Source organism: Geotrypetes seraphini, chromosome 8 (assembly GCF_902459505.1).
Source record: "Geotrypetes seraphini chromosome 8, aGeoSer1.1, whole genome shotgun sequence".
Lineage (NCBI taxonomy): Eukaryota > Metazoa > Chordata > Amphibia > Gymnophiona > Dermophiidae > Geotrypetes > Geotrypetes seraphini.
In genome coordinates, this window is record NC_047091.1 from 110,646,808 (window position 1) to 110,670,162 (window position 23,355).

Sequence of the window (23,355 nt, forward strand, 5' to 3'; positions counted from 1 at the left end):
CTGCTCCTCTTTCCGGCCCACGCCACGCACACTGCATTCTGGGACGTGCAGTCCTAGAGGACTACAGACGTTCTGCAAGTTATTACTCCTTCCTTATAGGTGTTTGGATGTGCGTATTTTTAAGTACAGGCAGTTTCTCTTGCTACTTAAAGCCTATTCTTTTTGAAAACAGACACGAGTTGGTAAATAAATGCCCTTAGTACCTAACTCCGGATGGAAACCGGGAGAGGGGGAGCTATCATTGGGCTCGAGGGGTAGGACATTGAGACTACACCCCCCGGCATGCTCCTTGTTCCGCGCCTGCGCAGTGGGCCCGAGAGCGCGGTCTTAAATGTCCCGGGCCGGGGAGCAGTGAACTTCGGAGTCCCAGAGGGAATGATGCGCTATTAGTAAGGTCGCTTGCCTCTTAGAATCGGATCGGGGTTTAGGAAGGTGCTGGCTTTGGTCCCTGGAAGTAAGTTTTCAGTTTCTCCTAGGGGTGGGGAGATGCTTTTATGCTCCTTTTATTTGAAGTTAGTCTTGCCTGACACAGGCCCAGGAAAGACCTTGCTTTGCTGGGTCCTGTCTTGCTCCTTTAGTTCACCCAGCATTGAAACTTTCGGAGCAGCTTTAAAAATGTTTTGTTTTCGTTCAGTGCTTGGCTTTTTAAACTTGGTTATCGGTGGTATGTGTCAGAAGTTGAAATAGTCTTATCACGCTAGCTTATTTTTGCTTTTTTTTTTTTTTTTAGTCTGTGTAAGAGCAAAAAAACTTAAAGTGCTAACCCTTTTGAAAGTAGTTGTGTCCTGGTTCCTCTTTTCATCTCGAATACCCCATAGGAATCCACCCTTGACTGTTTTTAAGTACTGTATAAGCAAGAAACTATCAAGAAAAAAAAGCTGTTTTGCTTTTTACCAAGAAGAGTTACTTGGTACCAACTTTTTAGAAAAATGCCCATGCATTTGTTAAGGCAGACGTTACTGGCACAGGTTCTTTTTTTCCAAAATAAAAATAGTTACTACCAAAAAAAAACCTGGGTGTGGGAAGTCTGTCTTAGAATCTAGAGACTAAACAAGTAATTTCACAGTGGTATTCTCCTGGGAACCGGGCCATTTCTGAGTCCGTGCTGTCAAGCCTGGTTTACCCTAGTGAGCTAGCCTTTGTGATAAATATAGCCATGACTAACAAGATTATTCTAGTTGTAGGTTTATACAGACTGATTTTTGTTGCTAAGGGATTTGATGTTGGATCTTGAGACTAAATGGGGAGGGGGGAAATAATTGATACTTAGTAGTTGGCAAAGTTTTTGAGATTTTCCCATGCATCAGATATATAAGGTAAAAATCATAGTATGTTGTAAAGGAGTTGCAAGAACATCTTAATGTATTTTTGTTTGTAAATCTTGCCTGTTTTGTTGTTGTTTTGCAGTGTGGAGTCCGTTTCCTATCCTGGCCCCATGTATGGGTGAGAGCTACCATGACAGAAAATGGTATGGACTTTCAAACTGATTTGGCCCCTGTATCTAGGTTTGGGGATGGCAATCACCCTGGGGAAGCTGTTGATCCCCCAGCCATGGACTTGGAAGAAGGTGCTCAGTTTCTCCCAGCTGCAGACCACGGCAGTGGCACCACACACATGCCAAGCGCTCACTTCAGCACACAGAATTCTCTTTCCCTGGATCTTACTACCTCATTTGATGAAAATGGTATTTGCAAGACCCCAAGGAATGGGGAACTTGTCAGCCCAGAGAGCCATTTAAAAGATCCCGAAACCTCTGGCTCAATGGTTGCTGTGGGCTTTGATGTCCAAGCTGCTTCCGCTGTGTCCATTTGCCCTGAAGTTTGTAAGGACTCTGCTAGAGCTACAGAAGATGAAGGTTCCTCTGCATCTGAAAGTAATCACAGTTGGAAGGACAGTCTAAATACATCACTTCACGTCATCAGTGGTGTCACTGAGGTACAGCTAAGGGCATCAAATAGCACAAGCAGTATGGAGCTAGAAGAGCAGTCCGAGAGCAGATTACACATGGTTGCTGGTGAGTGGCATGAAAGGACAGAGGATAATCACTTTCAAATTCAAGAGCTCTTAACGCAGCTTCAAACTCTTGACCCTGGCTTCTGTGATGCGCCTCTTAATAAGGAACATGTCCCATGCACGTCTGAAATGAGGCCCAGGGCAGCTGACCCTGCCGAGGAGACTGTAGAGATCAATGGAGTGCAAGCACAAGACTTTGAGCAGTACAGGCTTCAGCCTGAGGATCCTCCATGTCCACTACACATTGCAACTGGCAAAGGGATAGTAATACAGGCTAGATATGATCAGCTCTCGCATGAGTCGGGGATGACTCGACAAAATCCAAGAAACCGGGGACTTCTCATTGCTGAGGCTGACGGGGAAGATTTGTTAGATCTCTTGAGATATGAAAGGGTACCATCTTCTGAAGCTATAGCTGGAACACTGTTGGCCAGGTCGGACATAGTAACTGGAGCAAAACTTGAGATGGTAACTTCCGTACAAAGCCCATCGGAAGACGGAGATGACTATGATGCTTTAGAAATGATTGCTCCTCAATGTCATAGTCCAGATTTGGCTTCTGGCCATGGTGCATCGGACTCTGGGAGTTTGACAGCAGAGACTGAGGGCACCCAGATGTGGCATCTGGTGAGGGATGCACCACCGTGCCCCTTGGATACCAGCAAGGAAGCCTCATCCTGTTTGTGTCCATATAGCCCTGATGATTCACCAGAGTGTGCTTGGCTCAGGATGCCCTTAGCAGAAGAGCAGCAGTCACCTCGATCATGTGATGGCAGTGATGTAAGCTTATTTGTGTGCTATTCTATCATGAACCTGGTGGGGGGGGGGGGGGCACGGAGCTCATCTATATTGGGGGAGGGCTGTGTCTGTGCCTGATAGGCAAATAACAGGGGCTTCTCCCTCCTCTCAGGTAGCTGCAGTATCTGTTTTCAGATCATGCTATCTCTCTGGACCCATACACATGACCCCAAGCTCTATTCACACTTTCTTATTGATTACAAGTATTATACTCTTTCTGTTTTCTGGATAGCTGGTGCTTGAAACTAAGAACACACACTAACCCTTTTAAGGTGGAGGTAACTATTTAGTAAATAGTATCAGCTGCTTCCTGCAGCAAGGACTTAACATTTTAAGCCGATTTACACAATTCGCAGAACTGTCACAAAAGATGAGGTGCACTGCAGTCATGCTTAGTTTTGCCAGATATATTATAGTCTAGAGCAGGAGCTCTTAACCCAGGATATACCCAGCCAGTCAGGTTTTCTAGATACTTGCCATGACTTTGCATGAGAGAGATAAGGCTGCATACAATGGAGGTAGTTCGTGCTAGTCCCATGCATATTCATGACAGATACCCTAAAAGCTTGGCTGGGTTCAGAACCTCTGGTCTAGGGTCATGTGGTGGTCTGCTATGCTTTCTTACTCAATAATGCAGTCAGGGATGGCAGCAGTAGAAGACTGGGGAGGTTTGTGTAAGCTATAGTGACGTACGTGGAATTGTTACATCTATGAGTTGTAGATGTAGGAAGGGGACACAGTTCATGTAAACTTTAATTGTAGGGTGTATGTGGTATAATAAGAGGTGAGCTTAAGACTGAGGTTTAGAGATTATCTGGTGTTGGGGGAAAAGTATTAACATGGCTCAGTCTGTGTTCTTGTGCTCCACAATGAAAAATGCTTTTTTTTTTTTTTCCCTCCCTAGATGGTAGAGACTTTGGCCTGCTATTCAGCAATCAAAGGAGGTGGGTGAGTGCTGGTAGGATATTAGCAGCACTTTCTAGTAGAGTGACACGCCAAACATGGCTTCAAAATAAATCATATCCAGATCATTTATGATACATTTTAAGAGCCGTCACCCAAGCTGGGGGTTTTAGTTTTGGGAAAGAACTTTGAGTTGGAAAAAAAATCTCTTTCTAGTGGATAATGAGCCCCGTTACATAGCATGAGGTAAACGGCTTTTTGGAAACTGGTGTTGGGAGGGGAAGGGGCAGAAATTCTCTGGTTCTCTAAGACCTGCTCTGTTTACTGAGTAAAATGTGTGTTGAATTACTCCTCCTCCTCCCCACCCCCACCTCATGTGTCTTAGTGCCAGGACCCTGTGAGCCAGAAGATCTTTTGGATGGTGTGATATTTGGGGCAAAATACCTTGGATCTACGCAGCTGCTCTCAGAAAAGAATCCCTCTACCAGTGTTCGAATGGCACAGGCTCAAGAAGCTGTCAATAGAATCAAGGTAAGGTGCATTAAAATACACTGTTCATTTGGAGTGGGGTGGTATGAAACAGAAGGAGACGTGCAGTCCCTAATCGCAGACTTTATATGGTGACCAAATTTTAAGGTGTTAAACACTAAGCATGATCAGAGTCTGTGGCTATCGGAGAATGACATTGTGATAAATTCATCACCATTCCCATTCTTGCAAGAAACCATCCCATGTCATTCTTTAGTGTCTCTCAATCTCGGTCCAGCCTTCTTGCAAGGCTTTGAGGGTCAGTGGTTGTGCCCATTCTTACTTTCGATCCTTCCCTCTCTCCTTAAAGAATGATTAGGTTATCTGCAGGGACAGGAACGTTGATTTCTGTCACCGTGTCATTCTCTATTCTGGAACACATGCCACAAGGTAGCACACTAATAGGTTTGAACTGAGTATGCACAGGGACTGTCGGCAGCTTCTCCGCCACTCTGATGGTATGGAGGGTTCAGGCAGAGTAAATCTTCAACTGGCAGGACTTGGGCATCTCTGCTAGTCAAGTATTTTCATGTGGTGGTGTAATGGGACCCAAAACCAATTGATAAAGGGAGAAGAGAAGAGCGATGTTTGGGAACAGCCTTCTGTTTGCCAGGCTCTGAGGGGATAATCGGAGCCTTTAAAACTTAAGAGCTCCAGTGCTCCTCTGCCTTTTTTTATCATTGGCAAAAAGATTCAGGATACACATATACCAGGCTAAACTTACTTTCTGGTCACTGGTTACCGAGAAGCAATATGTTCCATCATTTCTTACATGGCATCTGGAATCTGAGAACAGACAAAGCTGTCTAATTGGTCAGCGGCAATCGTATGTATTCATCTTTTTGCGTCGGTCAGTCTTCCTAAAAAATGTAAGTCTCAGCCAGGCAGCAGAGGTTGTATATAAAAAGGAAGGCTCTGGGTTTATCTGTTATCAGCGGGCTGCTCTTGGCCTCCATCTCCTGTGCTTATGAGTTAAAAAATAATGTATTGCACCTGAAAATAAGATTGGAAATTTAGAAAGTGACCTGGGGACAAATTTGTCCCCTATCCGCACGAGTTCTGTCCTTATCTGCGCAAGCCTCAAAATGATTTTAAAGTGTTCGAGGCTTCTGCAGATGAGAACGAAGCTTGCAGGGATGGGGGACAAATTTGTCCCTGTGTCATTCTCTACTTGGAAGCTCTGAATGGTTTTGATTTCAAACATTTTTATTGAAATTTTTAAACAAGTGGAACATAACATATAGAACAAACATGGTAGCTGCCAAGTTTGGAGTTCATATTATATTTTAAAAAAATTGAGATTGTTGCTCATATGACAGTATGTATGGAATGTTTACTTCTTACTGTTAAAGACATATTGCTATGTTGGTTGGCTCTGAATTGTGCACTTTTCTTTCTGTATTTTTGACATACTGTTAGACCTTTTAAAACAACAACAATAAAAAGATAACGTAATGCATCATTTTATTACAACTATGAAATGGGGTCCTACAGAACCGCAAATATCATCGTCCTCTTGTCCCCCCCCCCCCCCAGTATTATCAGAGTTCCAGTTGGAACCCTTTGATGCTGCAGGCAAGAAATATAGCTTAATCTGTTCTCTTCCATTTCTCTTTATCTATCTTTTAAGCAGTTCCTGAGCCTGTGTTAGGGGAGGTAGTTGCTCTGACTCGGGTTTTCTTTTTTGTTTATTTCTTTATTTGTGATCTGCAGGCACCAGAAGGAGAATCCCAGCCAATGACAGAGGTAGACCTATTTGTCTCCACCCAGAGGATTAAAGTGCTCACAGCTGACAACCAGGTATGATCTAGTTCTAGGACAGGTTAAGCCTCCCAGGCATTCCTGGTTTGACTTAGCGTGTGTGTGTGTGGTATAGCTATTCTCTTCCTGTGTTGCTGATTATTTTCCAGTGAAGGTAGAAATTTCTCCTCTGCTCAGGAAACCATGATGGACCACCCACTGCAAACTATCTCGTATATCGCAGACATTGGCAACATTATAGTGTTCATGGCACGCAGGAAACTTCCTCGTCGTGCCGAGGAGGCTACAGGGGAGAAAAGAATGTACAAAATGATATGCCACGTCTTCCAGTCTGCCGATGTAAGTTTCTGCTATGGTGCTTGTGCAGCATTATGAATGTTTAGAGTACTGCAATGCATCCTGGTTTTCTTGCTGCTTACGGTGCTGCCAGGTCCTCTGCCCTTGAATGGTACACCATACAGACAGGCTTATAGACTAACTTTTACATTTAACTCTAACAAGGGAGAATCCAGAGTAATGCTGTTCTTGCATCAGGATGGCTCCAATTATAATTATACTGGTCTGGCTTGAGCAGATCTTTCTTTTCTTCCTTCATGCTCAACATATAGTCTGTTATACTAACATATGTTAGTATATATAGTGCAAGGCCTCCCCAATCTGTCTTCCGAGCCAGTTGTGTTTTTCAGGTTATCCACAATGACAATGCATCCTGGAAACCCTTACATATTGTCTGAGGTGCCTTCCTTTTCCTTGGGTGGTGACTGAAACAGTTCAGCTGTGCTCCATTATTGCTGGATTCCAAATAGTTTCTGTTTCTCTTCTTTGCAGGCACAGATGATTGCACAGGCCATAGGTCAGGCCTTCGCTGTAGCCTATCAGCAGTTCTTGCAGTCCAGCAGCATTGACCCCAGCAAGTTACCATCTAGCCAGTACAGCAATATCCTGGAGCAAGAGCAGCTTTACAATGCAGATCTCATCCACTTCTCCAAAGAAGAAAACTGCAAGGATGTAAGAGGCATTTCCTGCTCGATACCTGTCTTGTTTTCCTAGTGGAATGTGCTATAAGCTGAACAGGTAGACAGGCCTCCCATAGTTTAATGGGCGCTGTGTCCCCTGCTCAGGGCATGATCTTTTATATCTCCCTTAGGATAATAGGATGAGGATGGCCTAGGTGTCGGAGTGCTGAGATGGAATTTGATATACAGTGGAACCTTGGTTTATGAGCATAATTCGTTCCAGAAGCATGTTCGTAAACCAAAATACTCGTATAGCAAAGCGAGTTTCCCCATAGGAAATAATGGAAACTCGCTTTGATACATTCCCCCCTCCCCCCCCCAGGCCAGCGGCGCTGCTGCTCCCCAACCCCCTGCCCGAACAACTTGAACTTACTCCCCCCCCCCCCCCGGGGTCTGGCACTAGCACGCAGCCTACAGGACGTGCCGGTGCCGCTAGAAGATATTTCTGCCTCTGCCGAGCCTTGAGCATGCATCTGCGCATGCTCAAGGCCTTCTAATTCTTCCTCTCGCCGAGCTGTCAGGATGTCCAACCTTAAGGACACGTAACTTGTTAGTCATTTTCGACCACAAAAATGTCCAAGATCAAAACATCCAAATCCAGACCATTTGGATGGGGGAGGGGCCACACAGACATGCTAGAGGGGAGGGGCCATGTGGGAGGGGCCACACAGACATGCACCTTAGAGGACACTGCTATGAACTTCACATAAAGGGGCCCAGATCTCACCATAACCCCATTATAATTTAAGATGATCCATCAAAAACTTCCCCAAAAATCTACTATACCCACCTGTCTACCATCCTAAAGCCCTTAAGGCTGCAGGTGGCATTTATATAGCAGTATAGTAGGGTTTTAGTGACCTCACACTTTCACCATGTTTACCATAAATGTAGTGGTTAGAGTGGCTTATGGGTCTGGGTCCTCTTCTCTGGTTTACTGTCCCACCCCCCAGGCCTTTTAGATACCTGTGTGCTGCTCTAGGCTTTCCCATACAAGGTGTTGCTATTCTGGAGACAGGTATGTACTGTTTCATTCATATCTTTGTGGGGTGGAAGGGGGTTGGTGAACACTGGGGAAGTGTGTGTGTGTGTGTTGGGGGGGCATTATTCCCTCCAGTAGTCATCTGACCAGTTTGGGTACCTTTTTGGGACTTAAGCCGCTTCCCCCCCCCAAAAAAAAAACAACAAAAAACTGCACCGCTCTCTCCCAAAGCCTGACTTCAACATGCCTGATGGATTGGGTCACACTTTCCTCTGCTTCCGGCAGCAGCAGGAAGCTATTAAACTCTTTGAATGGAGCAAGACTCAGGCAACTGGTAATTGAACCAACAAGGGATCAGGCAATTCTGGACCTGGTACTTACCAATGGAGAAAGTATCACAGAGGTCTCGGTGGGTGAAACTTTGGCCTCCAGTGACCACAACATGATATGGTTCAATCTCAGGAAAGGATTCACGAAATCTACCACACTGACCAAGGTTCTCAAATTCAAGGACACAAACTTCCAAGACATGGGAGACTTCGTTCACCAGGCACTACAAAGCCAAGCAGACACCGACAGCGTGGAAGAAATGTGGTCAACTTTGAAAGCCACCATACAGGAAGCAACAAACCGCTATGTTAAATCAGAGAGCAAACGGAGTAGGAACAACAAGCCACAGTGGTTCTCTACGGCGATCTCGGACCTCATCAAAGAGAAGAAAAAAGCATTCGTCTCTTACAAACAATCAGGGACACAGGACTCTAGAGTAGAATATCTGGCCAAGTCAAGAGCCGTCAAAGCAGCAGTTAGGGAGGCCAAATTCCACATGGAGGAGTCTCTAGCAAAGAACATCCAGAAAGGGGATAAATCTTTCTTCAGGTATATCAGTGACAGAAATAAGAACTCGGGCGGGATAGTACGTCTCAGAAAACCAGACGGATACTATGTGGAGACGGACTCGGATAAAGCCCAACTGTTAAATAAATACTTCTGCTCAGTCTTCACCCGCGAGGCGCTGGGAATCGGCCTTCAGCCACAAACAAGGGTTAAACCAGTTGACCCGTTTAGTAATTTCAAGTTTACACTGCGAGCTGTCAAAAATCAAGGTCAACAAGGCAATGTGGCCTGACAACTTACACCCTAGGGTGCTCAGGGAGTTGAGTGATGTCTTGGCGGAACCGCTATCCGCACTCTTCAATCTCTCCCTTAGTACAGGTAACATCCCGATGGACTGGAAGACGGCTAACGTCATTCCACTCCACAAAAAAGGCTCCAGGATGGAGATGACAAATTACAGACCAGTGAGCCTCACATCAATAGTGAGCAAACTAATGGAAACCCTAATCAAACGCCAATTGGACAGGATCATGGACGAGGAGAATCTACAGGATCCCCTCCAACATGGATTTACTAAAGGGAGATCCTGCCAATCCAACCTGATCAGCTTCTTTGACTGGGTGACGAAGAAGCTGGATGCTGGTGAGTCCCTGGACATCGTCTACCTGGATTTCAGCAAAGCATTTGACAGCGTACCACACCGTAGGTTGCTGAGCAAGATGAGTTCTTTAGGATTGGGCGACACATTGACCAAATGGGTTGGGAACTGGCTTGGAGGTAGGCTTCAGAGGGTAGTGGTGAATGGCACCCCCTCCGAAATGTCAGAGGTGATAAGTGGAGTGCCACAGGGCTCCGTCCTGGGCCCGATCTTGTTCAACATCTATATAAGAGACTTGACAGAAGGGCTCTGAGGTAGAATAACATTATTCGCCGATGATGCCAAACTAAGCAATGTAGTGAGCAAAAGCACAACAGACAAAAATTCAATGGCAGACGATATGATGCATGACCTACTTCTACTGGAGCGCTGGTCTAGGTCCTGGCAACTCAGTTTCAATGCCAAAAAATGCAAAGTCATGCACCTGGGGAGCTGAAATCCATGCAAAGTTTACACCCTAAATGGCGAGATCCTGACAAGAACTGAAGCGGAAAGAGACTTAGGGGTGATTGTCAGGGAAGACATGAAATCTGCAAACCAAGTGGAGCAAGCTTCATCCAAAGCAAGGCAAATCATAGGCTGCATACGCAGGAGTTTCGTCAGCCGCAAACCGGAAGTCATTATGCCACTGTATAGATCCATGGTGAGACCGCACCTGGAGTACTGTGTGCAATTCTGGAGGCCGCATTACCGCAAGGATGTGCTGAGACTGGAATCGGTCCAGAGAATGGCCACCAGGATGGTCTCGGGACTCAAGGAGCTCCCATACGAGGAGCGGTTAGGGAAGTTGCAGCTCTACTCACTCGAGGAACGTAGAGAGAGAGGGTAGATATGATCGAGACATTCAAGTATCTCACGGGCCGCATCGAGGTGGAGGAAGATATCTTCTTTTTCAAGGGTCCCGCGACAACAAGGGGGTATCCGTGGAAAATCAGGGGCGGGAAACTGCACGGTGACACTAGGAAGTTCTTCTTCACTGAAAGGGTAGTTGATCGCTGGAATAGTCTTCCAATCCAGGTTATTGAGGCCAGCAGCGTGCCAGATTTTAAGGCCAGATGGGATAGACATGTGGGATCTATCCACAAAGATAAATAGGGAGGGTCATTAGAGTGGGCAGACTTGATGTGCCGTGGCCCTTATCTGCCGTCTATTTCTATGTTTCTATAACATGGCACGAGTGGTGTACCGGGGGGGGGGGAGGAGGGAGGGGGTCTGCTCCAGTGCATGCTCTAAAGGGGTGCATAGCCGGCCGGGACTGAAACTTCCCGCACTGCTCTAAACGGCACCTCAGCATGGCTGCCGTACTTATTCCGGAGCAGAGTTGGCAGCCACGCTGAAATGCAGGAAGGTCCCGTGATGACTGCATCTACCACCTCTGCACGGCTGCCGCACTTATTCCGGAGCAGAGCTGGCAGCCACACTGAAGTGCAGGAAGGTCCCGCGATGACTGCATCTACCACCTCTGCTCCAGAAAAGGAAAGTGACATCGGAGGGGGTGGACCAGCAGCCGCAGTCATCGCGGGACCTTACTGCAACTCCCTGCATCTGCCAGCCCAACTCCTTCAACGTCACTTACATCTTCTGGAGAAGAGGCAGTAGAAGCAGTTATTGTGGGACCTTGCTGATTTGGATGGAGAGAGAAAGGAGCATAGCAGGGTGGTGGAAGGAGAGAAAGGGGGTCATGGTGGTATGGAAGGAGGGTGGTGGGAGATGCTGGAGGAAGGGAGAGGAGAGCGTGACATGCCAGACCGTGGGAGAGGGAAGGAGAGGAGAGAGATGCCAGACCATTGGAGGAGGGAAGGGGGGGTGAAGGGAGAGATGGAAGGGGGAGGCAAAGTTTCTGTAAGGGGAATAGAAGGAGAGAAGATGCCATATAGAAGGGGTAGAAAGAGGGTAGACAGTGGATGAAAGGAAGAGAGTGACAAGAAGATGAGGAAAGCAGAAACCAGAGAAGACAAGGTAGAAAAAAATTCTATTTATTTATTTATTTATTTTGCTTTAGGTGTTACATTGTATGCAGAGTCCAGCTTCCGTTTAACCTTTGTCTACATATTTCTATTTTATCTCCTCATTTACAAAACTATAGAGTGTTTTTTAGCATTGGCTGTGGTGGTAACAGCTCTGATGCTCAGAATTTTATAAGCATCTTAGCTGTTACCACCGTGGCTAAAAACTACACTACAGTTTTGTAAAAGGGGGAGGGGTTAGTTTGTGATTACAAATTCCATACTAGGCAAAGGTGTTTTCTGTGTGTTCGAAAAGACAGTTTTCTGTTAGGATTGACTGTGTAGGATTGATCTGTACTAATCTGGCTTGTTTAGTTTTACAATGGGTGTATTGATGTACTGCTCACTGTATGTAAGATGCTGCCTTTTCCTAGGTACTCTTGTGTGACATATGGATTGTTACTAAAAATTATGTTTATCATACAGATGGGGGGGGGTGTCAAAAAATGATGGGTCCTGGGTATCATGGCCTAGCAAGATGTCCTGGAAGTTGTCTTCAAAAATCGGCACTTGAACATTTTGGTGAGGAAAAAGCATCCAAGAGCCATTTTATGCTGCCCTTTAGATGTGGTTGGTGGTTTTTATTTGTGTGTTTTTTAATGAAGCCCCATAGTCAAATTGGAAGATTAAGTAACTTGCTCAGAGTTACAAAGAACTGTAATGGGGAAACAAACCCACCTTCCCTGGTTCTTAGGCTGCTACGCGTCCAAGCTAGGATTTATTCTTAGTCTTGAGTTCATGATTTGTCTACTACTGACTGTGGCTCTGGGCAAGTCTATGAACTTTCCATGTGACTATTTTATCCAAAATCAGAATGAAATTGGTCCATCTTTTTCCCTGGAATTCTACAGCCCTGGTGCACAATTGGACTTTCTATTCCAGAAGTGGCTGCATGTATATTAAAATCTAGCCGTTCCGATGATATGCATATCTAGATCTTCTTTGGATGAAAAATGCTCTGCAAATCCTATTTTAAACTTTATTCCTAGGTCACTGGGTAACTTAACATATTTTTTTTCTATGCTGTGTTTCTTCTTGCAGGTCTGCATCCAGAAGCAGAAAGGGGAGATTCTGGGCATTGCAGTGGTTGAATCTGGCTGGGGTTCTATCTTGCCCACTGTGACGATCGCCAACCTCATGCATGGTGGTCCTGCTGAGAAATCGGGAGAGCTGAGCATTGGTGATCGTCTCATGTCAGTTAATGGGATCAGCCTGGTGGGGCTGCCTCTTGCCACTTGTCAAGGCTTCATTCGGGTAAGGAGGGGAGGCTGCGACTAGCAAAATTGAGGTCCCTAGAGCAGAGAACCAAGACCTAATGATCTGCATATATTCCACAAGGTCATGGCGCACCCATCCTTGCTGGTAGGGAAGGGGGAACCCTTTCTAGCTGTACAGGGATGCTAGGTTATTCTGAGAGATCTTCCAGCCCTCAGATAATGATAGTCCTGGTATAATAGGCAACCATCCTAGGAGCCACAGGCTCTAGAGAGCGAGCTAAAATTCGTCATTGATAAGAGACTTCACAGGCCTTTTCTGGTCATTTTCTAGCCAATCAGGTCTTCAGGATATCCACAGTGAACGTAAGAAATTTGCATGAATGAACTTCTGAGTTGTTTTCCCCTCTTCCCCCCCCCTCCATGGTGGAGGCACCAGGTGTGGAAAGCCTTGATATGGATGCTGAATATACAGTATCTTCCCACTAGAATTTAGCACCTGCTATCAGCCAAGGGTACAGTATGTTAATTTGCCTTATACTAGTGTAACAATATTCTAAAGTAATCTTTCCTTCCTTAAGGATTTGAAGCCCCTTACAGAGGTGACCATGAGCATTGTACACTGCCCCCCCGTCACTACAGCTATCATCCGCCGATCAGATGCCAAGCACCAGCTGGGATTCTGTGTGGAGGATGGAATTGTAAGGAAAATCTTCCTTCCTTTTTTTTTTTTTTTTTTTTTTTTTACTGTTAGCAGGTTCTCCCACCATTCCATTATCCTCCCCCCCCCCCATAATTCCTCATGGAGGGGGTGATATGGGCATGTGAAACACATTTACCTCTCCTGGTGTGCACAGGAGGAAACAAAACCAGCAACTGTTTAGCTGGTGTTGCTGCAACTTCATCTTAGCCAGTATCTTCCAGATGTGGCCTTTCTCTGCCCTGCTGCAATTATGCATTTTGAAAGGAATATTTAGTACTACCAACTGTGTATAGCATTGTGCAGTACATTCTGTTTGTAACCATCTCCACAGGCCTGTTCTATTCTCTGGCATGGTTAAGCATCAAGAACCATCCCTTAAATTTATAAAACAGGTTCTTGAGCAGTGGCATTTCACAAGCTTCATGAAACAAGCAAAAGCCAAGCATTTTCATTATCCCAGGACAAGCAGGCAGGTATTCTCACTAGTGGGTGATGTCATCAGACAGAGCCCCGGTACGGACGTCTCACAAGCACGTGTTGCTTGTAGAAACTTAAGTTTCTAGATGCCCGCACCGCGCATGCGCCGGTGCCTTCCCGCCCGGAGATCCGGGCGTGTCTCCTCAGTTCTTTTCTTTCCGCGGAGCTGAGAAGTTCAACTTCATCATGCGCTAGCTGAATTCAGTTAAATTTGCCTTCCTTGTCCGCGTTTTCGCTTTCTTTTAATTACAGTTAACAGTACTTTTCTTTTTCAGTAAAAAAAAAAAAAAAAAAAGAAGATTATTTCCTCCGGCGGGTCGAACGGGCCGGCCACGTGGCTCAGGCCCACGGGCTTCGACCTCGCGGCGGAGATTTTCCGGCCTATGTCCCGGCCAATCACCGGGTTTAAAAAGTGCAGCAAGTGCCAACGCGCGATTTCACTCACGGACCCTCACCGGCGCTGTTTGCAGTGTTTGGGCCCTGACCACATTCCGAAATCGTGCAGGCCTTGCTCTACCCTTACGGCACGCTCATTCAAGCGGCGTTGCCTATTGTGGGAATCGATGTTCAAGATGGACGCAGCTAAGGATCCCTCAGCCTCCACTTCATCGGATACCTCCCCGGTTCGGGCGAAACCGGTATCGACCCCTCCTGCATCGAGTGTGGTGAAACCGGCATCGTTCATCCCGACACCAACCACGAGCTCGACGTCGGTGCCTGCCCCGGTCTCCTCGGTTCAGGTACCTCTTCCTTCCACAGTGCCACCAGTGGTCATCAAAGTGCCGAAAGCTACTAAGCAGAAGCACTCGGCCTCGAAGGAGCGCGATGACCGTGCAGGAGGACCCCCTTTCGGTGCGGATCCCTCCTTATCGGCTTCGCTACGGTCCGTGCTGGAAGCTCAATTCGTTGAGCTCATGCAGACCATCGGACCTGGGCTCATCGCTGCCATACAGGGTGACCTCCCGGTACCGGTCCAAAGGGGCGGTCCGCCCCCTCCTCCACGCCGTTCGACCTCGAAAACCGACGAGGACGAACGGGGGAGGGCGGTGATGCCCACGCGGCAAGCCTCGCTTACCGATATGCCGCCATTAGAACCCATTACGCCTCCGCGCCAACATGGGACCAGACCTTCGATCGATACTCAAAGCCCTGGGCATAGTCAGGAAGAGTTCTTCCGTACTCCTTACCAGACTTGGGTAGCATCGCAAGAAGCCGCATCGCAACCCCAGTTGCGATCCACCGCTTCCAGCCCTATCCACCACTTGGGGGCCTCGGGAGACCATGCGATGCACAGACGATCCCGATCCCCGTCCCGCCACCGAGACGGGCACCGATCAAGACACTCATCCTGGCACTCTTCACGCCAGTCGGAGGTGTCACCGCAGAAAAAACTGCAACGTAGGGGATACTCCTCATCAGAGGTGTCCCCTCCGGGGGCCCCGGAGTACGAGGAGACACCGGTGCCCGATTCTCCTTGCCACTCCCCGATGTCCATGGACCTGGAGGCCTCCTCCTCCTCCAGCCCGTCCCACAGACCGACGCTGGCGGATCAATTGTCCTTCTCATCATTCCTCCGACAAATGGCGGATGATCTGGATGTGACCCTTGACACGGGCTCCCGATACTCCAAAGAGTATCTGGACACCATGCATTTACCTAACCCTCCGACGGAGTCGCTTCGGCTCCCCCTGCATAAATTGCTGGATCAGACCTTCATGCAGTGTTTCGAAACACCGTACTCCATACCGGCGATTCCCAGCAAACTCGATGCTCGATACCGCATCGTGCATCATAAAGGGTTTGAGGGCCCTCAACTCTCCCACCAATCCCTACTGGTCGAGTCCTCTCTTAAACGCTCTCATCCCTCCCAGGTCTACGCCTCTGTACCGCCGGGCCGAGAGGGGAGAACGATGGACAAATTTGGTAGAAAATTCTATCAAAACTCCATGATGGCGTCACGGGTGCTGAACTACAATTTCTTTTTCTCTTCCTATCTGGAGTTCTTCTTGCCGGTGCTCCGCAAGTTCACTCCGTTCATAGACAACCAAGCTCGATTCGAGTTCGAGGAAGTGGTAGCCTCCCTCTCCCAATTACGCCTCCAGCTGATGCAATCCTCCTTCGATGCATTCGAACTCTCGGCACGTGCTGCCGCAAGCGCGGTAGCCATGCGTCGCCTGGCATGGCTCCGTACAATCGATATGGATCCCAACCTCCAGGACAGACTCGCCAACGTACCATGTGCTGGAGCTGACCTGTTCGATGAGTCTATCGAAACTGTTACCAAGAAGCTGTCGGATCATGAAAAATCTTTTCAATCCATCCTGCGGCCCAAACCCAAACCTCAACAGTCTCGACCTTCCAGGCCACCCCTGATTTACCAGCGGCGTTACATGCCCAGACAAACGCCTGCTGCGAGACAACCTGCGAAGAGACAACCTCCCCAGAAGTCTCAACAAAAACCTCAGCCACCGGCTGCACCTAAGGCTCCCCAGCCCTTTTGACTCCCCTCCCGGGAGCATAACCGACACCGTTCTGCACTCAGCCTCTCCCATAGGGGGCCGCCTCCATCTTTTTTACCATCGATGGGAGGCCATAACCACGGACCTATGGGTCCTTACCATCATAAGAGAGGGATACTCCCTTCAATTCCATCGGGTCCCTCCGGACCATCCTCCAAGAGAGTATCCTTCAAGCTCGACGCAGACCGCCCTTCTTCTTCAGGAAGTCCAAACCTTACTTCAGCTTCGGGCTGTCGAGCCGGTCCCGTCAGACCAATTGAACCGAGGGTTTTACTCCCGGTACTTCCTCGTCCCGAAGAAAACGGGCGACCTACGACCCATTTTGGACCTTCGGGCCCTCAACAAGTTTCTGGTCAAAGAGAAGTTTCGCATGTTGACTTTGGCTTCTCTATACCCCCTCCTCGAGCAGAACGACTGGTTATGCTCCCTGGATCTCAAGGAGGCCTACACTCACGTCCCCATTCACCCGGCCTCCCGAAAGTTCCTCAGATTTCGGGTGGGAAATCTGCACCTACAATATCGAGTGCTACCATTCGGCCTATCTTTGTCCCCCAGAGTCTTCACAAAGTGCCTGGTGGTAGTGGCCGCGGCACTCCGGGACAGGGGTCTACAGGTGTTCCCATACCTCGACGACTGGCTCATCAAGGCCCCGTCAGCCCCAGAGGTCACTGCGGCGGCCTTGGCTACAACCTGCTTCCTCCAGAATTTGGGCTTCGAGATCAACTTTTCCAAGTCTCATCTTCAACCCACCCAGTCCCTCCCCTTCATCGGAGCGGTCCTGGACACCACCCGACTCCGAGCATTCCTGCCTCTGCAACGCATGGAGTCTCTTCTTCATCTCTGCCAGTCGGTGTCTACTCGCCAAACCCTACCGGCGAGACAACTGATGGTGCTCCTGGGCCATATGGCCTCCACAGTACATGTGACACCCTTTGCCAGACTCCATCTCAGGATCCCCCAGTGGACCCTGGCATCACAGTGGAATCAGACGTCCGATCCACTATCCAAACACATCTTAGTCACACCTGCTCTTCGGCAGTCTCTACTTTGGTGGATGACCTCTTCAAATCTATCCAGAGGTTTGCTGATGTACTCTCCCCCCCATCAGAAAGTTCTCACAACCGATTCGTCGAATTATGCATGGGGGGCCCACCTGGATGGTCTCCGCACCCAAGGATTCTGGACCAGTGCGGAAAGACTACACCAAATCAATCTACTGGAACTCAGAGCCATCTTCAATGCGCTCCAAGCTTTCCAACACCTACTTCACGACATGGTAATCCTCATTCGCACAGACAATCAGGCCGCCATGTATTATATCAACAAGCAAGGAGGCACGGGCTCGGCCCTCCTTTGCCAGGAAGCTCTACGAGTCTGGGACTGGGCGGTACGCCACAACGCCTTCCTCAGAGCAGTCTACATTCAGGGGGAGAACAACGTCTTAGCAGACAAACTGAGTCGTCTACTACAACCGCACGAATGGACTCTCCATTCCAGCCCCCTTCACCAAATCTTCACACAATGGGGGACGCCTCAGATAGACCTCTTTGCGGCTCCCCACAACTCCAAACTGCCTCAGTTTTGCTCCAGGATCTACACCCCTCATCGCCTCGAGGCAGATGCTTTTCTACTGAACTGGGGGAAACGATTTCTATATGCGTTCCCACCATTCCCGCTGATCCAGAAGACTCTGGTCAAGCTGAAACTCGAACAGGCCACCATGATCCTAATAGCTCCTCGGTGGCCCAGACAACCTTGGTTCTCCCTCCTACTTCAACTCAGCAGCAGGGAACCAGTACCACTTCCAGTGTTTCCTTCACTACTTACTCAACATCAAGGATCACTGCTTCATCCCAACCTGCAGTCTCTCCACCTGACAGCTTGGTTCCTCTCAACGTAACCCCTCACCACTTCTCTCAAGAAGTGAGGGAGGTCTTGGAAGCTTCCAGGAAGCCCGCCACTCGACAATGCTACTCCCAGAAATGGACTAGATTCTCCTCATGGTGTGTTTCTAAATCAAAGGAACCCCAGCGAGCTTCCTTATCCTCCGTGCTGGACTATCTCCTACACCTATCTCAATCCGGGCTCAAGTCTACATCCATACGAGTCCACCTGAGCGCTATTGCGGCGTTCCACCAGCCCCTACAAGGGAAACCCCTCTCGGCCCATCCGGTGGTCGCCAGATTTATGAAAGGACTCTTCCATGTTAACCCGCCTCTCAAACCACCCCCAGTAGTTTGGGACCTCAATGTAGTCATTTCCCGTCTCATGAAGCCCCCGTTTGAACCACTCAACAGGGCCCCTCTTAAGTATCTCACCTGGAAAGTGCTTTTCCTGGTAGCCCTTACGTCCGCTCGCAGAGTCAGCGAACTCCAGGCACTGATGGCGGATCCACCATTCACAGTATTCCATCATGACAAGGTGGTCCTCCGCACTCACCCGAAATTCCTGCCTAAGGTGGTCTCAGAATTTCATCTCAACCAATCCATTGTACTTCCAGTATTCTTCCCTAAGCCCCATTCTCACCACGGAGAATCGGCCCTTCACACTCTAGACTGTAAACGTGCTTTGGCTTTCTACCTGGATCGCACCAAGCCACACAGAACCACTCCTCAACTTTTTGTCTCCTTCGATCCTAATAAGTTGGGAAGACCCGTATCAAAGCGCACCATCTCTAATTGGATGGCGGCTTGTATCTCTTTCTGCTATGCCCAGGCTGGATTATCACTTCCTTGTAAGGTCACAGCCCATAAGGTCAGAGCAATGGCAGCCTCAGTAGCATTCCTCAGATCAACACCAATCGAGGAGATTTGTAAGGCTGCCACCTGGTCCTCGGTTCACACATTCACCTCACATTATTGTCTGGATACTCTCTCCAGACGGGATGGACAGTTTGGCCAAACAGTATTGAAAAATTTATTCTCTTAAGTCGCCAACTCCCCCTCCATCCCACTGAGGTTAGCTTGGAGGTCACCCACTAGTGAGAATACCTGCCTGCTTGTCCTGGGATAAAGCAATGTTACTTACCGTAACAGTTGTTATCCAGGGACAGCAGGCAGCTATTCTCACGTCCCACCCACCTCCCCTGGGTTGGCTTCTCAGGCTAGCTACCTGAACTGAGGAGACACGCCCGGATCTCCGGGCGGGAAGGCACCGGCGCATGCGCGGTGCGGGCATCTAGAAACTTTTAAGTTTCTACAAGCAACACGTGCTTGTGAGACGTCCGTACCGGGGCTCTGTCTGATGACATCACCCACTAGTGAGAATAGCTGCCTGCTGTCCCTGGATAACAACTGTTACGGTAAGTAACATTGCTTTTCTGCAGCTCTATTACTTTCCTGTTTGGCTGTTGGCCACCAACTTCTTGGGTCAGCTTCAGTTTAAAATCAGCTCTTCCTCTGCGTTTTCACTCCTGCCTCCTCTTCTTTCCTTGCAGACTGAATCCCTGGCTCTAGCCCTTTTGGATCATGTAATTCTGTTTTGAGACTGTTCCTTTTTTTGCTCTTTGGCTACTGTTAGAAGATTCTCTTTGTTGTTTTTCCCTTTTCTACCTCTGTGCCAGCTTCGTTGTATGCAAATCATTTTGTGCATATTATCTTAATCAGCTGACTTGTGTTTGGAGGATGGATCAGAGTGCCAGAGCCCTCCCACTAATCTAATCTTTCCAGAACTACCTACACGGAGCTAAAATCACCTGGCTGCAGGGCAAAGCAGGAAGGAAGGCTAGTTATTTGCAGTTATTGCGCTCACCTCCTCCTGCAGCCTATTGGCTGGCTAGGGAATGTCTGACCAAGGAGCATCGGGGGAAAGCAGGACAGAACGGAGAAGAGAAGAGGTGTAAATCAACTCTATTTTAAGCACAGATAGAGGTGCCAGTGTGGGATTTTACTTTTGTCTCTGCTTGGCCTCTTGCATGTGTTTTTCTCACTATTAGTATTTAAAAACTTGCATGAACTTCCTTTCCTTACAAAAGAGAACAAATCCTATAAGTATGCTAAACTGACAAGCAGTCTTTTGAAAACCTTCAATACCACACCCATGTTGCTGGCAATCTTTCAGCATCTGCTTCTGTAGTACCATATGCGCATTGGGCAGGAATACTGACTGACCTCATTAACATTCATTTAAATACTTTGTGGTTATCTATGGCACACACACATTCATATGCTAGAGCCCTCTGAACATTCTTTATGTATTAAATTTAATATATGCGCTTGAATGCTGTCATTAGCCTTTTTTTTTTTTTTTTTTGAGCATTTATTCCTGACTGAGATCATTGCTGGGGTCTGTGTACTGTATCCCAATGTGTTGAGGCAGGGAACTAATGGAGTACTTGTACCTCTCAGATCTGCAGCCTCATGCGAGGGGGGATAGCGGAGCGAGGTGGGATCCGTGTGGGTCATCGCATCATTGAGATAAATGGGCAGAGTGTGGTGGCCACTCCCCATGAGAAGATCATTCAGACACTGATGAATGCTGTAGGGGAGGTAAGTTCCCACCCCCTCTGAGGTGGGAGGAATAGGATGCACTTTCAGCTGTGGATTCTATGTATGGGACAGTGCTAAAGCTATAGTTTTAGTAGGAAGTACAGCATGATCTAGTGAGACCCAGTAACCCCTTGCTGGATTCCCTCAGAGCTTTATCTTGTCTAGGCTGAGTTGGTGATCATTGAATCAACAGACAGCAAACCTGGTTTTAAGTCTATTCCCTTTTGCTTTGAGGTTGCTTAGTTTTCCATGGGGCTAGTTTGCTCAGGCCTAGGTATGTTTGGAGGGAGAAAAGGGGGGAGAGATTTATTCTTAACTTTGTTTCTTTTGTTGTAGGTCCATATAAAAACTATGCCTGCTTCCACCTACAGACTACTAACAGGCCAGGAGCAGCCCATCTACCTATGAACTATAAACCTCCCCTTTCTTCCTACCCAAATGACTGAAAGGGGGGGTCAGACAAGATAAGGGTACAGTTACGTCTAGGGCTATTCCCCTGGGTAATTATTCTTATGGACCTAGCCTTCTTCCAGAATTGCCTTATTCACCTGCACTGTGTGCTTGGTTTCTATGCCAGTATTTTTTTTCCTTTTCTTTAAAGAATTGTACAGCAGCAAATGCTTTTGTGTGCTTTATGCTGCTTTTTACCATAATTTTTTTTTTTTTTAAATACAAGCGGAAGTGTGCTCAAAGGGTAGCTGGGGTGTGCTGGGGTGTGCAGGGGTGGGTCTTGTTCTATTACCCCTGAGCTAAGTCACATCCCCTGTTTACTGCCCTGCACAGCCTCTATAAATTCTACACCAGCTTGCTGAAGATGCACTTGAGCTGCTGTTCGTTATGCCCGTTCTGAAGCTGCCTCAAGGATTATTTTTATAAGGTAGAGAGAAATACTGCCCACTTCATATTTAAAGGCGATTTGAAATTGTATGGCAGATTTTAAGAGAATGCCTTCATAAGTATGGTGGTAAATGAGAGTTGTGTTTCAAAAGTACTAGTATTAAGCTCAGCAACAGGGTGGTCATGTGGCATTTGTTTAGAAAATTAAACATTGACAGTAATTCTTCCTCCTTAAATCTTGTTCTTGGGTCTTATCTCTTCCCCCACCTTCTTTATGACCTAATTTGGAACAACAATTAACTAATACTAGTTTTGGATAAATAATGTCCTTCTCCTTGTGTGCACAGGGCATGGTGTAGAAATGAGTGCGGAGGATTGTCTGATACGGTGTTGACCTACTCATGCTGGGCTCAGAGCAAGCAGTATTTAAGCAGCCCTGTTCCTTAAATTCAACTCGAGTTTGGGGAAACCATTTCCCTCCACACCCCCCCCCCCCCCCCCCCCCCAGTATGATTAACCTTGTTAACCTATGTGGAGAGAAGATGGGTGGTTTTTAAATAAAAAAAGAAAAACTTCAAAACCATCTTCCTGCTAATACTCCCAGTGGGGTGCCAGTATGACCTCAACTTGCTTAGTAAAACCAGCCTTAGTAGCAGCTTCTGGTTTTGGTAGCAGCTAAGCAAGCCATGGAGCTTGGGAATGCATCGCACATGGATGATTTTCTTCAGTGAGTCCCTGGCAGAGCATTAAACAGCTGAATATTTGAGACACAAGATGCATCATACCTTCTCTGCTTCATGTCAAGTTTTAAACCGCTGATGGAAAGCAGGTTGCTTGACTGCTTATGTCTTAGTGGGTGATGTGACTGACAGCATATGGCCTGACCCCCACTGGCTAACTTTCTTTCTCTTAGCACTGTGGAATGAGAGCATATTTCTGTACCTTAGGGACCCGTTACAGGGGAAAAGGATATGGCCTTTGGCTATGAATTGTGTTTGAAAATACTAATGGTGCTAGGACAGTCTTTGGGACCTTTAAGCTGCTGTCTGTGCTCCAAACCTCAGCCATGACCTGAGGTGGATTTAGTACAGAATGTTCAGCATTTTATAGGGTGCTTTTGTTAAGTTTCAACTTTCAGATGCACAACAAGGCAGACTGTATCTGGTGTTGAGTAAAGAGACAATGGGGACAAAAACTGATATAAAATTAGGAAGTATTTAAACAAGCAGGAACAGGCTTTATTTGTTTGGTTTTAAACTTTTCTAACTGATGGTGCAAATAAAATAGTTAGAGACATCTGGTCTGTTGGTTCATGTCGACTTTCAACGTGACTGCTGTCAAGACAGTAAAGAGAAGATGTGTTCAGCCATCCCCTTGCAGCTAAGTGTGGCTGAGTCATTAGCACAAAAGTAAAACTCAGGCATTAACATGAGGTATTCAACTCTTTTGTTCCCAAAAGACAGCTTTGAACTACACTATGTGTGTGAATACTTGCCTCTCCGAGCCTATATCCTAACTGAAGCTAGCAGTGATAATGCACAGAGGTATATCCTAAAGACTGGTTGGAAGCTGAGACTAGCCTTCTATTAATGTCTTCTCTGATTCTAGAGCAGGAT

At 47.4% G+C, this 23,355-nt stretch overlaps 1 protein-coding gene across 1 annotated transcript; it reads left to right on the top strand.

The window, feature by feature from the left end:
• The first annotated feature begins 298 nt into the window (after positions 1–298).
• Positions 299–23,035, top strand: APBA3 (amyloid beta precursor protein binding family A member 3). Its single transcript, XM_033956710.1, has 11 exons — positions 299–454; positions 1,408–2,793; positions 3,716–3,755; positions 4,100–4,245; positions 5,956–6,042; positions 6,181–6,342; positions 6,832–7,011; positions 12,544–12,756; positions 13,298–13,417; positions 20,762–20,902; positions 21,239–23,035. Exons 2-11 carry the CDS (start codon positions 1,456–1,458, stop codon positions 21,308–21,310), a joined length of 2,499 nt encoding a protein of 832 aa, XP_033812601.1. The 5' UTR covers positions 299–454; positions 1,408–1,455; the 3' UTR covers positions 21,311–23,035.
• The last annotated feature ends 320 nt before the right edge of the window (positions 23,036–23,355 follow it).

What these genes read in the sequence shown, in the direction of transcription:
- APBA3 (XM_033956710.1), top strand. Translation starts at nt 1,456, where the DNA reads ATGACAGAAAATGGTATGGACTTTCAAACTGATTTGGCCCCTGTATCT. An exon ending in ACGTCTTCCAGTCTGCCGAT is followed by an intron (nt 6,343 to 6,831) that starts GTAAGTTTCTGC and finishes TCTTCTTTGCAG; the next exon opens with GCACAGATGATTGCACAGGC. An exon ending in TGATGAATGCTGTAGGGGAG is followed by an intron (nt 20,903 to 21,238) that starts GTAAGTTCCCAC and finishes CTTTTGTTGTAG; the next exon opens with GTCCATATAAAAACTATGCC.